This window comes from Thalassophryne amazonica, chromosome 11 (genome assembly GCF_902500255.1).
Source record: "Thalassophryne amazonica chromosome 11, fThaAma1.1, whole genome shotgun sequence".
NCBI lineage: Eukaryota > Metazoa > Chordata > Actinopteri > Batrachoidiformes > Batrachoididae > Thalassophryne > Thalassophryne amazonica.
In genome coordinates, this window is record NC_047113.1 from 44,496,126 (window position 1) to 44,513,752 (window position 17,627).

Here is a 17,627-nt window from a genome sequence, read left to right on the forward strand (position 1 = left end):
TTTCTTAAAGCCAGAAAGTTGCCATTTGCAATGACTTTAGTTTTGTGTCATGTCTGTGATCTGCTTTTTTTCTACAAAATTAAACAACTGAATGAACATCCTCCGAGGCCGGTGATTCCATAATTTTTTGCCAGGGGTTGTAGAAGCAATGAAGTACACAGCAGTGCTTAGGACACAACAGAAACATGGGTTAGTATTAACAATGACTGAAAGGAGTTCTGTTAGCTCTTAAACAAAAGTCATCCCAATTCCTGCATTTCATGATTTTTTTTTTTTTGTCATAATGCTAAGATATTAATGTGCAAATATGACTAGTTTTCATTCACTGCTCAGTTTAAAATACCCACAACCATTCTGAGATCAAACAAGTGCAAAGTGTGGAGATTTTGTGCAAGAAATAAAAGAATAAATGATACATAATGAAATCATGCAAAATTGAACAGATTAAGTGCAGGCTACACGTTGAGACTTAATGACTGGAATATGAACTTAATGCTAAAGAGAAGTGTAAAATGATGAATATCTGATTTAAGGCAGATTTCACTTTAGACATACTATTCAAAAATAAGTTAATTCATTCTTTTTTTTGGGGGGGGGGGGGCAGTATGCTTCTCTAATTACAAACATTTATGGCTCTGGAATAAAACGCCATTATTGTATTGGGTGATTGCAGAAATGATGAGCATAACGTTGACATCCATCCCTGCCCAGTGATTTGATCTTACTCAGTGCAAATGGACACATCCCATTCAGAACCAATATTATACCAATTATTCTTGGACTTGTTTTGAAAAGGAAATGTACACCTTCCTTCAATATTGAGTGCTATTGTACAGTAACATTCTCCCTCGTTCCCTGTTCTTGGAATGTTTTCCTTCCAACCACGTCGGAGTGACCCCGCGGACGTCATAGCCAGGCTTTGTCCGTGCTGGAGTAGCAGTGGTCTGCACCGGTGTGCACAATGCTCAGTCCCTCAGAGTCCACGCAGTCAAACACGATGCTCTCCACATCGACCTCCACGTCCTCTGTAACCCCGCCCCCAACAAACAAAAAAATCCATTAGTGGAAGTCAATATGAGCAAACTTACTGCATTGTAACGTGGTTCATACTGAGCCGCTGAATAAAATACAACAGTGAATAAAAAAAGAAAATTTTCACTGAAACTGATGTTGATGATCAATATATACAATTACACCTTCAAATAATTATTTGTTCCATTATTCATCAAATGCTCCTCTGTCTAGTTTTTATTTTCTTGGTAGATAATTTAAAAGATACAAATTTTCTAAATGCTCCAATGGAATATTTTGTGTTACCATGGTAACAGCAAAAAAAGCCAAACACTCACGACTCAGACCCGAGTAATCGCCAAGTCCAGTGAGATGATCTTGCTCTTATCCAACAACCCTAATTTTCTGTCTTCATCTGTTAAACATTTTCCTTGAAATGATGGGACACATATTTTGACCTTTGACCCCCAACTAAATCACCTGTCACTATTTCATTAACCACTGAGAATAGAAAATTTTTGATCTTAAATTAGTCGAAAAATCAAAGTTTCTACATGATCCAAGTTTGCATTTTTTTTCCTAAAAATCCCCCACACCCCCATTGGCCTCAATGAAACAACCCTTATCTACCGTCTAGTAACAAACTAACCAAATTGCAGCATTGTAAATAATTGTGTTCATGAGATGATCTAAGGAATTACAGTTGAATATCTGTCTTTCAGTTAATGGCATGAAATGGTTTTGTACAAAAAAAAAAAAAAAAAAAACTGTTTTGTTGTCAGGCTTGGGTCAGGGAAAAAAAATCCATAGGTTAATAAAAACGAACAAATTGAAAAATGGCCATAATAGTTTCATGACGGGCAGTCGTCAAAACCGTCAAATGACTATGACACGTTTCTGAAGCTGGATCCACAAAATGTTTGAGACGTTTTCTTGATAAATTCATTTAATGACTATTCTGTCAATCACTGAACCCTCAGTAAACACTCAAGATATTTAAAGCTGCTGTTTTATATGTTTTAACTTTGCTGACATTTTGTCCTGATCATCATGAGAAGCTTATGAATGATTAAGCAAGGTACCCCCCCCAAAATTTTATCAAACAAGAAGCTGTTCACCTTTTCCAAGACTGAAACAAGATATGAAAACGCTAAACAACCACAAACTTTCTTCTCAGTATATTATCAAACCAAAACAGCTGAGACACGCCTGGATTCTTACCTCTGTCAGAGTCTGACCGCTCAGAGGACATGGTGGATCCCTGACTGTGGTTCCTCATCCTCTCTGAGCCTCTTTGCAGCTGCTCCAGCCGGAACCTCAGCTCCCTCTGCTCCCAGCGCAGGCGGACCTTCAGCTGCTCGGCTCGCTCGTCCTGCTCCTGCAGCTTCTGAAGACATGAGACAAACAAAACCCTTCAGTCACATTTTACAGCAACACATTTTACACTCTAGATGAGTCCATTTCCTCCAGTTCTTTAACACAATAACTCAAAAGCAATAAAAGCCATCATATTGTCAGTTTCCAAAATAAAAAGGTATATAATGAGAATAAACTCATTAGATGTTGGCTAACTTTGGTGCACCACATCCAACACAAAAAGCAACTTTGTTTTTCTTATGAATACATTTACCATAAGCACCTATCTGTGAACACTGCCACCTGCTGGATGTGTTACAGAGAATAATCTTACATGCATGGGGGAAAATAAGGAGCAAGTCTAGTTGACGTTAGATGTAGTTTCCAAATGAAATGGTCAGTTTGTTACCAAAGCGTCAGTATGGTGGTCATCAAAGCCACCAATACTTGTTTTATGGTCAGTGTTACGGTAATAAACACATTTGTTGGCTTGCTTTCTTAGCTAAATTACTCAAAATCTACTTAACTTGTTTTCATTAAATTTTGTGGCAGCATACTGAGCAGCTCCCCCTCACTTCCCTAACCTCGGACAACCCTTATAACTCTTTCTGGGGGATCCACAGGCATTCCCATGCCAAATGGGAGATATAATCCCTCCAGCATGTCCTGGGTCTTCTTTGGGGCCTCCTCCCATATGGATGTAACCGGGAAGACCTCCTTCCTAAGAAGACAACCAGGTACATCCTCACCAGATCCTGAACCACCTCAGCTAGCTCATTTGAGTAGAACACCGGCTCTACTCAAAGTTCCTACAGGAAATTTGAGCTTCTTACTGTCCCCGGATGCCAGCTCAGATACCCAACAAAGGAATCTTATTTTTGCCACTTGTATCCGCAGTTTTGCCATTTTGGTTATTACCCAAAGCTCATGGCTGTAAGTGGAGACATGAGTGTAAATTGACTGGCAAAGCAAAAGCCTCGTCTTCTGGCTCTGCCTTTCTTCACCGTGATAAGCCGGTACAGCTGACAAGAAAACCTCAGTAGAAACACGGCATCATTCTTTTCTATTTACATAAGAAGCTACTGCAATTGTTTCATGCAGCACTGACGGCTCGGTATGGTATTAGATGAGCAAACATTTGAATGGTTGGTTAATTCTGTGATCCAGTGGAAACACATTGTAAATAATCAGAACCAGGCAGCTGAATCTTTGACATTGAAGATTCTGTCTCGAAAGTATCAATGAGTTCTTTTAGTCCTTAGTGACACAAGCGGCGGGATACCTTCCTACATGCACAGGCTTAAAACTGTGAATTTAACAATGCTCATCATGAAACCCCATGTACAGGAGAGCCCCGTAAACTTGCGCACGCGTAAGTCGCAATTCGGCTTTATGCACGGCCAACTTGTGGACCCCAAAAATTAGACTGCCCCCTCCTAAATTTAGGAGGAATCATCAGTGCGGACAATGATTTCTTCTTCCTCCTCCGGCTGCTGCAGGTCAGCGATGAGGGTGGACGATTCTGTGTGGAAGATTCCTGACGATTCAAAGTTCTTGGATCCTGAACTGGCAGTAAGATCCTTACTGCCAGTTCAGATTGGGCCTGAATTTCTACACGCGTCCGCCACACTTCCACAGCAACAAAGCCCTCATCACTGACCTGCAGCCCAAGATCCCGAACCCACTCTAGATGAAGAAATCATCACCATCCAGGAAGGACTCATGCTTCAAATGGTCAAACCTATTGTAATATGGCAAAGTAAACTGATTTTAATTTTTGTTTTTTTTTTTGTTTTTTTTGGTCCGCTTAATTAACTTGTGGTTTCAGATAACCCACCCAACTCGTGCGAGTTATTGGGGCTCACCTGGAGATATCTGAAGCCTTTAAATCCCATTACATTTAGAATGTGAGGTCACCCCACTGCAGCAGGACATGACTCTGTGGTGCGTGTACCTTTATGTGAAGCTGAGCTTGTCTCAGCAGGTTCAGGGTGGTGTTCCTCATCGAGTCCGGTGACAGAGGAACTTGCTTTTTGAGCTGCTCCAGGCAGTGCCTCAGCTGAGCTCGTCTGCACAACACCAACAAACACCAACAATCATACTTTGTCAATACAAACAATAAAACAGCTCCATAGCCGTGAGATCATGATTTTTGCTGGACCTTAAACACTGTATGCATATATATCTGGTGAAGTTTACAAATCAGAAAGAACTGAACCCAGACCCATTTGGAATTGTGCAACTGTACAAGTCCTCCCAGATGTGCGCAAAGCCGTTTTACACCAGATGCCCTCCCTCACACAACTCCGGGTGTAAAACATCAATGGGGCATGGGTGTTCTCAAATCAGGAATTTTCTGTTTGGAAAGCAGGTGTACGAATCAATTGTGCTAAAAACCACACACAGGAAACCTACGATGGCATTTTAGGGCTACATTGAGGGTTTTTTTTCCCCAGACTTCATGAAAAGAAACCTCATAATATTACAAAAATAAAGTTGTAATATTACGAGAATAAAGTTGCAGTTTTATAAGAAAAACTCGTAATATTATGAGAATAAAGTCATCATTTTATGAGAAAAAAAAAATCATATTATGAGAATAAAGTTGTATTTATACAAGAATTGATAACCCTGCAGACTGCCACTTCCAACCATCTCCTCATCCAAAAAGAGGTGATTTCAGGAGCTAAAAATTGCCGGAACTACAGGTGAAGTCCGTGTGGTTCCTCCTCCGTAATAGACACATTTTCTTCCATATTCTTTTCAAAGTTCTGAGACTAATGATAATGTGGTGCAGATGGGCCAAAAGGTGAAGTATTTCCTTATTTGGAAAACCTATACTGAAGTACATCTTAACAAAGTGCTCCAAAGATCTCGTTGTGCGATGCAGTTTTACTCTCATAAAAATAACGTCTTTATTCTCGTAAAATTACAAGTTTATTAACATAATATTATAACTTTATTCTTGTAACATTAGTTTTTCTCATAAAATTACATCTTTATTTTCATAAAATTACAAGTTTATTCTCATAATATTCTGACTTTATTCTCGTAACATTCGTTTTCTCTCATAAAATTACATCTTTATTCTCGTAAAATTACAAGTTTATTCTCATAATATTATGACTTTATTCTCGTAACATTAGTTTTTCTCTCATAAAATTACAAGTTTATTCTCATAATATTATGACTTTATTCTCGTGACAGTTTTTCTCTCATAAAATTACATCTTTATTCTTGTAAAATTACACATTTATTCTCATAATAATATGACTTTATTCTCATGACATTAGTTTTTCTCATAAAATTACGTCTTTATTCTTGTAAAATTACAAGTTTATTCTCATAATATTATGACTTTATTCTCGTGACATTAGTTTTTCTCATAAAATTACGACTTTATTGTCGTAATTTACAAGTTTTTTCTCATAATATTATGACTTTATTCTTGTAATATTACAAGTGTTTCTCTCATAAAATTACATCTTTATTCTCGTAATATTACAAGTTTTATCTCATAATATTAGTTTTTGTCTCATAAAATTATGTATTTATTCTCGTAAAATTACAAGTTTATTCTCATAATATTATGACTTTATTCTCGTAACATTAGTTTTTTCTAATAAAATTACGACTTTATTCTCATAATATTATTACTTTTTTCTCAAAGTCTAAAAAAAAACCCCCAAACAAACAAACAAACAAACAAAAAGAAACCCTCAATGTGGCCCTAAAATGCTGTTGTAGGAAACCAAACTAAACACTCAACACTACTAGGGACCAGTGTGACCAGCACAATGATGGTCTAGTGGTTAAGCATTGGGACCAGAGGATCCTTGGTTCAAATCCCAGCCTGACTGGAAAATCACTAAGGGCCCTTGGGCAAGGTCCTTAATCCCCTAGTTGCTCCCAGTGTGTAGCGAGTACCTTGTATCACAGCACCCAGACATCGGGGTGAATATGGGGCATTATTGTAAAGCACTTTGAGCAGCTGATGCAGATGGAAAAGTGCTATATTTACCATTTACTCATGAATATAAATATGTCACATACCAATATGACACCTGCACAGGGACAATAATGAAGTTTAAGAATAAGCTGACCACAGATAGAACGCAGCCACATCTAGACGCAGGTGTTGCTGCAACAAGGCCGTGCAGGATGCGGTGTGCTGCTGATGTGTGCTGTGACATGACAGACCAGTCAGACTCCCTCTGAATACGCATCCACTTTAGGTCATTTGAACTTATTTCCCCCAAACTGTTTTTGCCAGGTTTTTTTTTTTTTTTAGAAAATTTCCCCCAGAAGCAGTTGGACATTGCAAATGAACATTTCCCAATAATCTGCAAGGAAACTGAAAAGTGAGTTGCTGGTGGTGAACAGTGATGACGAGGAGTCTGCAGGGTTTAAATTTGATATGTCACTTTTGAGGATGCTGACTGAGCGCAAACTTCAAATGTCAGACGTGAAGGGGAACAGGCTCTGTTAGTACCTGGCTGGGAGATCTGGAGCTGTGTGTGCTTCTCTGTGTACAAATAGTAAACACTTGACATTTATGGCTCTGTGGCATAGGATTTGTATGACTGTCACTTCCATTGTGAAGGAGCATTAACGTCAACATTTGGGACATGTGGCATGTTTCTCTGTGCGTGATTTGGCACATAGGTGCCTAAGCGTTAAGGACCCCAGTTCGTGGAGAAGGTCAAGCGGACACCCATGTTCCTCCTGGCTGCGGCAAATAGATGGTTAGAGCAGACATGTGGGGACCAGTTGCCTGCCTGTGTGGCTACCATCCAGTACCCATGGTGCATGGATGCAGCAAAATGTGGCCCCCAGGCTTACCATGACATTTACTGCTCTGTGGCATAGGGCTTTGACTACAAACCAGCACAATGGGGACTGATTCCTAATCTGCAACATTCCATTCCACACAGGTAGTGTAAACAGGTCCTTGGCTGGAGGCCTAATCTTGAAGGACTGACACGAGAAGTTGCAAGTCCTAATATGCTATCCGCAAAAGTATACTCAACAAAAATATAAACGCAACACTTTTGGTTTTGCTCCCATTTTATATGAGATGAACTCAAAGATCTAAAACGTTTTCCACATACACAATATCACCATTTCCCTCAAATATTGTTCACAAACCAGTCTAAATCTGTGATAGTGAGCACTTCTCCTTTGCTGAGATAATCCATCCCACCTCACAGGTGTGCCATATCAAGATGCTGATTAGACACCATGATTAGTGCACAGGTGTGCCTTAGACTGCCCACAATAAAAGGCCACTCTGAAAGGTGCAGTTTTGTTTTATTGGGGGGGGGATACCAGTCAGTATCTGGTGTGACCACCATTTGCCTCATGCAGTGTAACACATCTCCTTCGCATCATCCGTGAAGAGAACACCTCTCCAACGTGCCAAACGCAAGCGAATGTGAGCATTTGCCCACTCAGGTCGGTTACGACGACAAACTGGAGTCAGGTCGAGACCCCGATGAGGATGACGAGCATGCAGATGAGCTTCCCTGAGACAGTTTCTGACAGTTTGTGCAGAAATTCTTTGGTTATGCAAACCGATTGTTTCAGCAGCTGTCCGAATGGCTGGTCTCAGACGATCTTGGAGGTGAACATGCTGGATGTGAAGGTCCTGGGCTGGTGTGGTTACACGTGGTCTGCGGTTGTGAGGCTGGTTGGATGTACTGCCAAATTCTCTGAAACGCCTTTGGAGACGGCTTATGGTAGAGACATGAACATTCAATACACGAGCAACAGCTCTGGTTGACATTCCTGCTGTCAGCATGCCAATTGCACGCTCCCTCAAATCTTGCGACATCTGTGGCATTGTGCTGTGTGATAAAACTGCACCTTTCAGAGTGGCCTTTTATTGTGGACAGTCTAAGGCACACCTGTGCACTAATCATGGTGTCTAATCAGCATCTTGGTATGGCACACCTGTGAGGTGGGATGGATTATCTCAACAAAGGAGAAGTGCTCACTATCACAGATTTAGACTGGTTTGTGAACAATATTTGAGGGAAATGGTGATATTGTGTATGTGGAAAAAGTTTTAGATCTTTGAGTTCATCTCATACAAAATGGGAGCAAAACCAAAAGTGTTGTGTTTATATTTTTGTTGAGTGTATGTGGGGATCAGCACCATCCTGATGGTCCTCAGGGCCTGCATGGGACTTGCTCTCCATTCATCTATTCTCTCACTTTATTTTTCCAGAACTAGGAATCTGCATAACTATTTTTACCTCCGCCAACGAAGTTGGGGGGGGGTTTATATTTTCACCCTGATGTGTTTGTTTATGAACAGCCTGGAGCCCACAATTTTCCATATATCATTACGAAATCTTTACTGAAGATTCATGTTCTGATGGGAAACAACTGATTAAATTTTCAAGGTCATAGGTCAAAGTCAGGGAAAAGCTTGGAAAAATCCCTGTCTTTAACACTGAACGAATTTTCAAGAATTCTTAACTCTGTCAAATTTCTTTCATATTTGAGAGCGTTATGTAGGATGGTATCTTTTATCGACTGACAAAGTTTGATTTGGATCCGATCCAGATTACAGATTTTGTGGCTATTTCATTTTAACACTGAAAACCACATTTAATGTATATGTGGGGAATAACCCTGTTGTGTCTGATGATTTGCGGATGTTCATGCTGTTATATGGTCGCAAACAGCCATTTTGCAGCTCCGCTAACACGTCGCCATAAAACTCCTTTTCAAAGCTCAATTTGCGACCGTATTGCAGCATGAACATCCGTAAATCATCAGACACAACGGGGTTATTCCCATTCTAATTGAATTCCATTGTTTGCAAGGTCTATTTTTCTGTAGGTAATTCGGTCAGCGAGGCTTACCGTCGTGCCGAGGCAGCGTTGCTCCAACAGTGGTCAGGGCGCGGAGTAATCCATCAAAAGTGAAAATCCACCAAATGTGAAATGATAATTCCGTATCAGAATCCACGTCAATACTTTAGTACGGTATCTTAAATTCACCCATTTCTCTCACTCTCAGCTAGCGCGCCGAGCTGCTGTTCTTTTGAATTGTGCGTTGCATCACATAAATCAACAGTTCCGCGGCCCGCCAATATTGCGCATGCACATACATGCGCAGCTGCATGGAGGACAGGAATGACATTCGACAGGAATGACATCGCGTCAGAACACCGGTCAGGGCGTGGAGTAATACATCCAAATGTGAAATGGTCGAATATTTTGCCACCACTTCCTCAATATTATACGGTCTGAAATCTCACACGATTAAACCGATTTGCGGATAAAATGTAATTGGATAAGAACTGACATTATATCTTAATCAAACGTGCCCCAATCGCTCTCATATTTGAAAGTGAGGTGCAGACTGGCACTCACTATTGCCAGACAAAGTTTGATCTGAATCTGATCCGGATTGTGGATTTTGTGGACATTTGAATTTAATATTGAAAGCCCATTTGGTGTACATTTTGCTTTATGACTGAGAGCCTGTGGATTTAGCAGGTATTTGATTTTAAGATTGAAAAGCCCTTTTTATATATATTTTGTATGGGTAAATGGACTGCATTCATATAATGCTTTTCCATCTGCATCAGATGCTCAAAGCCTTTTACAATAATGCCTCACATTCACCCCAATGTGAGGGTGCTGCCATACAAGGCAGTTCACTACACACCGGTAGCAACTAGGCTGGGATTTGAACCAAGGATCTTCTGGTCTCAAGTCCAACGCTTTAACCACTAGACAATCACCTCCCCCTGTATTATATTTTAGCTTATGAAAAGCCACTTCTAACAGGACTTTGACCTTGAAAATTTTTTTTCCAAGGTAAAAATTTGTGGAATCGTAAACTAGTGTTGGCGGAGGTTTGCGCTCTACGAGTGTGGTGCTCTAGTTTTTATTATTTTACTCAGTGTTTCATATTAATTACCTGTTTTTTTCCAGCTCATTGTGAACCGACCTGCAGTAAGAGAGATGATCACTGTGAGGTAAAGATGGCAAAAAGAGCACTTTGATGAAAAAGTCTTCACACCCACACCCTGGCAAGTACAACCCTTGGCAAAAATTATGGAATCACCGGCCTCGGAGGATGTTCATTCAGTTATTTAATTTTGTAGAAAAATAGCAGATCACAGACATGACACAAAACTAAAGTCATTTCAAATGGCAACACCCTGGCTTTAAGAAATCAGGAAAAATAATTGTGGCAGTCAGTAACGGTTACTTTTTTAGACCAAGCAGAGGGAAAAAAATATGGACTCACTCAATTCTGAGGAATAAATTATGGAATCACCCTGTAAATTTTCATCCCCAAAACTAACACCTGCATCAAATCAGATCTGCTCGTTAGTCTGCATCTAAAAAGGAGTGATCACACCTTGGAGAGCTGTTGCCACAAGTGGACTGACATTAATCATGGCTCCAACACGAGAGATGTCAATTGAAACAAAGGAGAGGATTATCAAACTCTTAAAAGAGGGTAAAATATCACGCAATGTTGCAAAAGATTTTGGTTGTTCACAGTCAGCTGTGTCTAAACTCTGGACCAAATACACACAACATGGGAAGGTTGTTAAAGGCAAACATACTGGTAGACCAAGGAAGACATCAAAGCGTCAAGACAGAAAACTTAAAGCAATATGTCTCAAAAATCGAAAATGCACAACAAAACAAATGAGGAACGAATGGGAGGAAACTGGAGTCAACTTCTGTGACTGAACTGTAAGAAACCGCCTAAAGAAAATGGGATTTACATACAGAAAAGCTAAACGAAAGCCATCATTAACACCTAAACAGAAAAAAACAAGGTTACAATGGGCTAAGGAAAAGCAATCGTGGACTGTGGATGACTGGATGAAAGTCATATTCAGTGATGAATCTCGAATCTGCATTGGGCAAGGTGATGATGCTGGAACTTTTGTTTGGTGCCGTTCCAATGAGATTTATGCCTGAAGAGAACATGTGAATTTCCACAGTCATTGATGATATGGAGCTGCATGTCAGGTAAAGGCACTGGGGAGATGGCTGTCATTACATCATCAATAAATGCACAAGTCTATGTTGATATTTTGGACACTTTTCTTATCCCATCAATTGAAAGGATGTCTGGGGATGATGAAATCATTTTTCAAGATGGTAATGCATCTTGCCATAGAGCAAAAACTGTGAAAACATTCCTTGCAAAAAGACACATAGGGTCAATGTCATGGCCTGCAAATAGTCTGGATCTTAATCCAATTGAAAATCTTTGGTGGAAGTTGAAGAAAATGGTCCATGACAAGGCTCCAACCTGCAAAGCTGATCTGGCAACAGCAATCAGAGAAAGTTGGAGCCAGATTGATGAAGAGTACTGTTTGTCACTCATTAAGTCCATGTCTCAGAGACTGCAAGCTGTTATAAAAGCCAGAGGTGGTGCAACAAAATACTAGTGATGTGTTGGAGCGTTCTTTTGTTTTTCATGATTCCATAATTTTTTCCTCAGAATTGAGTGATTCCATATTTTTTCCCTCTGCTTGGTCTAAAAAAGTAACCGTTACTGACTGCCAAAAATTTTTTTTCCTGATTTCTTATAGTGTTTCTTGAAGCCAGAAAGTTGCCATTTGAAATGACTTTAGTTTTGTGTCATGTCTGTGATCTTTTTTTCTACATAATTAAACAACTGAATGAACATCCTCCGAGGCCGGTGATTCCATAATTTTTGCCAGGGGTTCTATCTGTTCATGTGTTCACCTGGCAGAAATCTTCCTATTTTTCTGTCTGAAGCTCTTGTCGCAGTGATCTGGACTCAGAGGTGGAACTGAAGCATAGCCGTGTTCTGCTTCTGCAAGAAAGCAACAGGATCAACCAGTCCTCAGAAATAAAGTTAACTGAAATGATCTGCAGAGAACTGTTAAAAAATACATATATATCAGTTGAACTAAAGTTAAGGACCAACACAGATTTTGGCGCCATCGCACAGACCGTATTGACAACAAAACGCCTGCATACATACTTAAAACCACTAATATACTCCACAGTACACGTTAAGTAACCGTATACTGCATTAAAGTTGCAGTTTTTCTGTCTGGCTTTCGTGCAGCGCAACGAGCGCTCGTCTGCATTTCAAACTGCAAAAGAATTGGCGCCTTTGAGCACAAAGATGCGCCTGATATGTAGGTCAATGAGACAAACGGCAAACATCGCCAACAACAACCTTCCACCCGGAATAATAGCGAATTTTCACACAATCGCGTCACATCGTGTCCGTGCGTTATGTTTTGCACGCGCGTTCTTTGTGCATTTTGCTGTTTTAACACTAACAAACTTCCTCCTCCTGTCGGCAGACAGCGGACAAACAACAATAAAGACGTTACCTCGTTCTCTTCTTTCCAAAAACTCGGCAGCCCGCAGCAGCACCTGAATGTTACAAACGCTAGCTTCCATTTTAAACGCTTTAAAAAATATTATTATTATTATTACTGTTATTATTATTATAATAAACCAGCGGCAACACAAGCTATTGTGGTGCAAGAAGCGTCAAGGCTGAAACACCGGAGCTGCTGTGTACGTCCACAACGCTGGTGCTGCCTTCACGTAGCCTCGGAAACTCCGTTTTCCGCAATTGCGATGTGGTTACTTTAGGAGGGGAGTCACTGGCGGATCTAAGGGCGCGCGGGGGGTGGGTGGGGGGGCTTAGAGGACGCCACAAATTAAATGGCTATATTACATCAAAATCCATGTCATGAATATTTCATGAACGGCAACATGTTAAATCCTGTAAAGCTGTGGTCACAACCCGCTGTACTTGCACGTGCGTGCAGTCTACTTTCAAAAACGTGGGCAAAATCTGGAGATCCGTACGTTGTAAGTACTGCCTCCTTACGGTTTTGGGAGCACGCAGACACGCCGCAGAGGTTTTAGTGCATGCATAACTTTCGCTGCGGTCGAGCTGCAGATTCACTAGGAGTATGGGGGGGGGGGGGGGGGGGGGTGTGCATTGACGTACTCCCTCCTTGCTCTTGCTACTGCCTCACCACGTTTGCACAAAAACGTGGGGGCCGGGGCATCCGCAGAAAACGTACGGCGAAAAAAAACGCACGGTGGGTTGTGACCGGGGCTTAAGTGAGGAGAAAGATTTAGGTGTATTAGTTACCAACAAATTGTCTTTTTCTAAATATATAGCCAAGGCTGCTGCTAAGGCTAATAGTGTGCTAGGCATGATCAAGAGAGCATTTACATTTATTGACAAAGAGTCATTTCTGGTTTTGTATAAAAGCTATGTACACCCACATCTTAAGTATTGCATGCAAGTATGGTCACCATATTTTGGAAAGGATAAATTGTTGCTAGAAAAGGTGCAAAGACGTGCAAACAAATTAGTACCTGGTTTGCAAAATTTGAGTTACAAGGAGAGATTAAGGGAATTGGGTTTAACAACTCTTGAGAACAGAAGAGTTCGGGGTGACCTAATAGAAATGTACAAAATTTTACATGGTTTTGAGGCAGTCGACCCCACTAGTATTTACTAGACGAAGGTACAATGGCCTTAAAGGTCATGAACTAACTGTTGAGGTGAAAAGATCACGTCTTAATATTAGGAAGTTTAGTTTTAGTAATAGAGTTGTATGTTTGTGGAACAGCCTCCCTGAGCACAAGGTACTCTCGCCTGATGTAAATTCCTTCAAAACCAATTATTACAGATATTATACCACCTCAATTTAAATGTTATTTAAATGTATTTGAATGTTATTTTAATTCTAAGATTATTTGAGGCATGATGTGTGCTTCTATTTAATCTCTTAATCATAATAATGTCATTGATGTGATTTTAAATCTAATGTTCTTACAACTGTTAAATTTTGGATCATTTTAATGTATTGATGTGTGCTTTTATTATACTTTGTATATACCTATTTAGACACACAATAAAATGAATTATGAATTACAACATGCCAGCCAAAAGCTTAAAGCATGCTATTCTGAATGCAGGGCACCCAGCAGGGCTTGATCAAAATATAGGGGAAAATATAGGAATTCAATGAGAAATATAGGGGCAATGGCTACAAATGAGGCAAAAATATAAGGGGGTGCTCATCTTGTCCAACCAACTTTACAGCAAATAAAAGCAGATGACACATGTAGCACTATCAGATAATTTAGGCTCTAACTAGGGGTGTTACTGAATAGATCACAAATTGTGATACTTTTTGTGATTTGTATCATGACACTTTGACCATAGTATTCAAAATTCAGAAATGCTTAAATGTCTGTTAAAAAAAATTACACTTTAAGAGCAGCAGTATACAGCTTTTTTAATATCAGGCAGTTAAATCAGGCAATTAAAGGGGAACTTAACACTGAGGATGTTGTCAAATGCTTCATTCAGGCTCACCCCAGGCACCTCTGTGTTATTTAAGAACCAGAAGGATAAAACATCTTGAACAATGAAGACTCATTAATATTTCCAAATAATGATGTGCTATTTTCAGCTTTCTACTTTGCCTGCCTGGTTGTTAGTGTGGAACCTGGCCATTATGCAGAGTATAAAACAATACTGTGGCATTTGATGTCAGAAACAGATTTTTTTTTTTTTTATGTATCACCCATCTCAACTTGTTAATAAAATTGTAGCAATTATACGTTCCAAATGTCCAAAATACATGTTTGAATTGCCTGAGACTGCAGGAAAATGCACCCTTAATTTCAAAATTTTCCAGGGGAGCATGCCCCCCCCCCCCATAAGAAACCTAGATCTGCCCCTGGGAGTCATTCAGTATTTTCATAATTTTCAGTGCATAGTAGTATAAACCTCTGCTTTTCAAGACAGACCTCCCAGTTCATAAAAGCATAATACTGGATTTTGACACGGATGAGTCAAACTTTTTCAACAAACACATGTTTCAATCAGATAATATCAAGAATAATTGAGTGTTTATCATGGGGGTTCCCATGATGCACTGTTTCTTTCTCTTTTTGCTCTGTATGCACCACTCTGCATTTAATCATTAGTGATCGATCTCTGCTCCCCTCCACAGCATGTCTTTTTCCTGGTTCTCTCCCTCAGCCCCAACCAGTCCCAGCAGAAGACTGCCCCTCCCTGAGCCTGGTTCTGCTGGAGGTTTCTTCCTGTTAAAAGGGAGTTTTTCCTTCCCACTGTAGCCAAGTGCTTGCTCACAGGGGATCGTTTTGACCGTTGGGGTTTTACATAATTATTGTGTGGCCTTGCCTTACAATATAAAGCGCCTTGGGGCAACTGTTTGTTGTGATTTGGCGCTATATAAAAAAATAGATTGATTGATTGGTTTATTACGTTTTTCTGCATGACTTATTAAACAAAAAACAAGAATCATGTGGAGAAGCCAACCTTTTTGTAAATGAGTGAGTCAATATCTAATCAACTGAGCATTTCAAAATCAAAATTCAAGCAGTTTTCAAGGAAACCTTTAATATTTCACATCATTAAAATGTAATGATTAAACAGTACTACATGCACATTTAACATTCCATCCATTTCACTGGTAGGCTGTAGTCGCAATATTTCCGAAGCATTTGAACACATCGTACGTTTTATTATTCAACTCCGCCCACAAGGCATCCCACCAGACATTTATTACAACGACAATAATGTTTAATACATTATTATGCACACCATTAATGCATTCATGTTATACAGTCTATGTACACAACCCACAATGTGCACAGAATGAAACGTGAAATTAAATTATGCATCACATAATAGAGCATTGTAAAGAAAAAAAAAACCTTTATCTCAACTCTGCCTCTGTAAACAAGCAGACATTTGTATATTTATTCAATTGTGTACCGAAAATCACATGTAGAGTAAGTGTACGGCCATATGACTGAGTAGTTTGTAACCAGACGCTGAAAATGACTGAACAATAAAGAAAGTAGGGGCTTGCTCACACTAAATATGGCGTCGTGTGGCTTCACAGCCTAACGAAGCTTTCAGCGGCGGTCTTCGTGTCGGAATGAAGCCTCTCTGCCCACACTCTCTCTTTAACCTATGACCTCCTGAGTGTGCTGCCAGTCCTCCGCCATATTGACTGTTGTCTTGACTGGAGGAGAGAGCGAGCGAGAACATTTTGAGGTCTGAGAAGATACGAAAGTGCGCTCTTAAAATTAAGTGGAAACTGGTGCAAACTTGGTCAAGGCGTATTACTGACGCCGCTATAATGGCAAGGAAGAAAAGCAAGCAGCAGGGGGTCGTCCAGAAGGAGCTTGTTCCCGGACAGCAGCCCACGGCGAAGAGCTCAGCGGCTCCGGGCGACGCGGCTGGCGGCGGAGATGCTGCGCTGGATCGGCTGGCTGCCGCCACCAGGGCGACCCAGGTAGCTACTAGCAGCGAGCTAGCCTTCGAGCTAACCTCCTCCATTGTGCTCTTTGGATATATCCTGCAAAGGTGAAGTTATTGCGCGCTTGCCCGTTCAGAGGTTTGTTACTGTTAATGCAACCGCTGCAAATGCAGGCGTGTACTTTGCAGTTTAAAGAAATAATAAATAGGCTTTGGTCTGCGAACAGAACGGTCGCCTGCAGACGGCTTGTTTCTAGGGCAGTGTGGCAAACCTCACAACCCCACTGCTCCACCGGACAGGTGACATTTTTCCCGGGACAGGTAGCTGTTGTTGTTGCTCCATATCGAGGATTTAAATTAGCACTCTTCATCCACCCAGCTAACATTTTTAGCTTCACGTTAAGCTAGCTGTGTAGCTAGCGTGCTGCAAGCGTGCTCGTTGGCCGTGCACAACAGCCACTCAGCCAGTTAGCTGCGAGCTAAGCGTCTAGCTGGAAGAGATAACGGCTTTATTATGGAAGCAGCGATCATTAGCGCTCAGGGGAGGATCGTTATGTTTTTTGACCCCAGTTACTCCTGCACTTGCCTCTTATCACGTTCTGCGGTCCAACTAATGTCAAAAGTGCAATACTTGTGAATCGGCTAATAATGTGTGTTATTCCTAAACATATGGCGAAAGTGTCATTTATTCTGTATCAACTTACAGAAGCCCTTTTAAAGTGTCATGCAAAGGGGTTGGCTTCAAGTTTAGACATTCTCAGTTTTTACAGTGATGTTTGAAATCACAAATATTTTGACACTGGATTTTATTACAAGTTATAGCTTGATTGATTTAACTTATTTTGTAAAATTCAATGGCCACGGAGCTCTGCGGCTGCGGTCAACATCTGCATCAAAACAGCGAGTGTAGTCTCTGGACCTGTTGCCAGATTTAGCGCAGCTCCGCACAGCAGACAGGAGGG

The 17,627-nt window shown here is 40.5% G+C and overlaps 2 protein-coding genes across 3 annotated transcripts in view; one reads left to right on the forward strand and one right to left on the reverse strand.

The window, feature by feature from the left end:
- Window positions 1-886: 886 nt before the first annotated feature.
- LOC117520136 (max dimerization protein 3-like) lies at window positions 887-12,932 on the reverse strand. The gene is made up of 6 exons (XM_034181439.1): window positions 12,728-12,932; window positions 12,105-12,195; window positions 10,306-10,335; window positions 4,322-4,436; window positions 2,233-2,398; window positions 887-1,025 (listed from the first exon to the last, which is right to left on the reverse strand). Exons 1-6 carry the CDS (start codon window positions 12,795-12,797, stop codon window positions 907-909), a joined length of 591 nt encoding a protein of 196 aa, XP_034037330.1. The 5' UTR covers window positions 12,798-12,932; the 3' UTR covers window positions 887-906.
- Window positions 12,933-16,393: 3,461 nt separating this feature from the next.
- fam193b (family with sequence similarity 193 member B) overlaps window positions 16,394-17,627 on the forward strand; it is a 58,307-nt gene continuing 57,073 nt past the window's right edge. Inside the window, exon 1 of one of the 2 annotated variants that reach the window (XM_034181403.1) lies at window positions 16,394-16,702. In XM_034181403.1, the coding sequence (XP_034037294.1) occupies window positions 16,547-16,702 (156 nt within the window). In that variant the 5' untranslated portion in view covers window positions 16,394-16,546. The remainder of the gene's footprint in view (window positions 16,703-17,627) is intronic. The other variant, XM_034181402.1, reaches the window with a different exon arrangement.